Raw genomic sequence first — 2326 nt, forward strand, 5'->3', positions numbered from 1 at the left:
AATATATAGATATATCTATAGATATATATCTCTATAGATATAGATATATCTATAGAGATAGATATAGATATAGATATAGATATATCTATATATCTAGATATATCTATAGATATATCTAGATATATATCTATAGAGAGAGAGAGAGAGAGAGAGAGAGAGAGAGAAGTTACCAGTATTGTCACTGTAAATTACAAATGTTGAAGGGAAAAAAACAAACAAAACCCCGAGCATAATAAGCCTGTGCGGGAATACTCTGGAAAACATGAGGACCTGCTGGTGTCACATGTACATGCTAGTGCACAGTATGCTGTCAAAACTATCACTCACAGATGTTATCAAAATGGTTCATGTGTTCCTTTCACATAAAATTCACTAGCTCAATGATTTCCAATAGAAGAATAACAACAGACTGAATAGTATTCTAGTAACACTAAAGTGTAACACTATGGGGTTTGAAGAAAAGAGCTAACATAGCTATGCTAACGTTAGCGCTGTGCCTAATAACTATGACTATTGAAGTGTGTCATCTTATGGGTGATGACTTATAACCTCCTCTGAGTCGTTTAGTAGTCTATTGGCAAGATTACAATCGACCTAGTAGCCACCAAATAGCAGCGAACACAGAGCTAACGCTGCATACCGTCTGAAACCTCCACGAGCTAGCGTTGCATTAGTAGCTAAACAGTTTGCTAACGTTACTGCTAACACCTGACATTTAAAGAGATAAGGGAATTTAAGCAATTAGTCAATAAGCAAGCCACCAATCTGGACATAATGGTTAATATCCTGTATGTAGAGCAAGGTTAAGCTGTAACGTTACGCGTGTCTTCTTAGCTAAGACGGCTAACAGCGCGGTGCTAACGGAGCTAGCTGTTAGCCACGTTTCTTTAAGTTGGCTAACAAATGGTTGAGTAAGATTCACGTTAATACACATTGTTAAAACACGAAACACAGTCTATATAGTTTGATGACAGGTTAATATAAAGTGAACTACCGTGAATTAGCATCTTGCGCCACTACGTAGCATCGTTAGCTTCCTAGCTATTAGCTAGCTGGTTAGCTAAACAACAGTGACAGGATGGTTTTATAATCATTACTAACTGATGTCAGCTCGAGCTTTGACCACGTGAACACATTATCTCTACTCGAGATTTTGCCAAACAGCTTACCCATTATGTCGTATATCGTTTGAGTGTATCAGGTCGTGAAGATGTGAATCAGTTTTAAATCCTTTCTCTCTCTTCTAGCTTTCCACAGTTTGCTCCTGTAAGCAGCAATATGTCTGCCGGAGCCGGAAACGTCAACATATAGCGACGACTTCCGGCCACCAGAGGACGCACCAGCACCACAAAACACCTCTCCTTCAACAGAGGATACAAGATAGCCCCCATATAATACCAAACATATTACATATGTTACAGTACATTAGGGATGTCAATCCATTCAAATATGTAATCGTGATTAATATTTTTTTTCCCCCGTTCAAAATGTACCTTAAAGGGAGATTTGTCAAGCATTTAATACTCTTATCAACATTTTAGGGCTATTTAGGTAGTCAACAAACAAACATAAAGTACCTGACACATAAACTTTAGTAACAATTTGAATTATAATCATTTTTTGGAGGTTTAAATTGCTGGGGTCAAATTGACCCCAAGGATAAAAGATGTTAATAAATTTGAAGGTAACAGGAGGGTTAAGGGAGATTTGTCAAGTATTTAATACTCTTATCAACATGGGAGTGGAGAAATATGCTGCTTCATGCAAATGTATGAATATATTTATTATTGGAAATCAATTAACAACACAAAAAAGACAAATATTGTCCAGAAAATCCTCAGAATGGCTTCTTTCACAGTGTTATATTATTATAGAATATTATATTATTCTGTTTATATCACAAACAAATTCATGTAAGAGTATTTTAATGTTGCAGTTCCTCAATGTGGAGATACATTGTATACTACTGGTTAGATAAGTAGTATAGTGCTACTGCATCATAAGTCTATCATGTTATTTATTATTTATTAAATATTTAATAGGGATCGCTTGATGGTCCATGATTAATTGTGATTAATTGCACATTTTGTATCTGTTCAAAATGTACCTTAAAGGGAGATTTGTCAAGTATGAGTGGTCAAATATTTTTGATTTATACAAATGTATGTACATATTTATTATTGGAGATCAATTAACCCTCCTATTATCTTTGGGGTCAATTTGACCCCATTCAATGTTTAACGTCTCTAAATAAATGATTGACATCATTTTTTTTGCTTCATATTTAATGACTTTTCCTAATTTAATGGGGATAACTGGGTAGACA

At 35.0% G+C, this 2326-nt stretch overlaps 1 protein-coding gene across 1 annotated transcript in view; it reads right to left on the bottom strand.

Annotated features, from left to right (window-relative positions):
- Positions 1–1325, bottom strand: part of kpna6 (karyopherin alpha 6 (importin alpha 7)) — a 16174-nt gene extending 14849 nt beyond the window's left edge. Inside the window, exon 1 of the mRNA XM_037794065.1 lies at positions 1170–1325. Coding sequence (XP_037649993.1) covers positions 1170–1173 — 4 coding nt within the window. The 5' untranslated portion in view covers positions 1174–1325. The remainder of the gene's footprint in view (positions 1–1169) is intronic.
- Between the last annotated feature and the right edge of the window lie 1001 nt (positions 1326–2326).

Source organism: Sebastes umbrosus, chromosome 15 (genome assembly GCF_015220745.1).
Source record: "Sebastes umbrosus isolate fSebUmb1 chromosome 15, fSebUmb1.pri, whole genome shotgun sequence".
Classification (NCBI taxonomy): Eukaryota; Metazoa; Chordata; class Actinopteri; order Perciformes; family Sebastidae; genus Sebastes; species Sebastes umbrosus.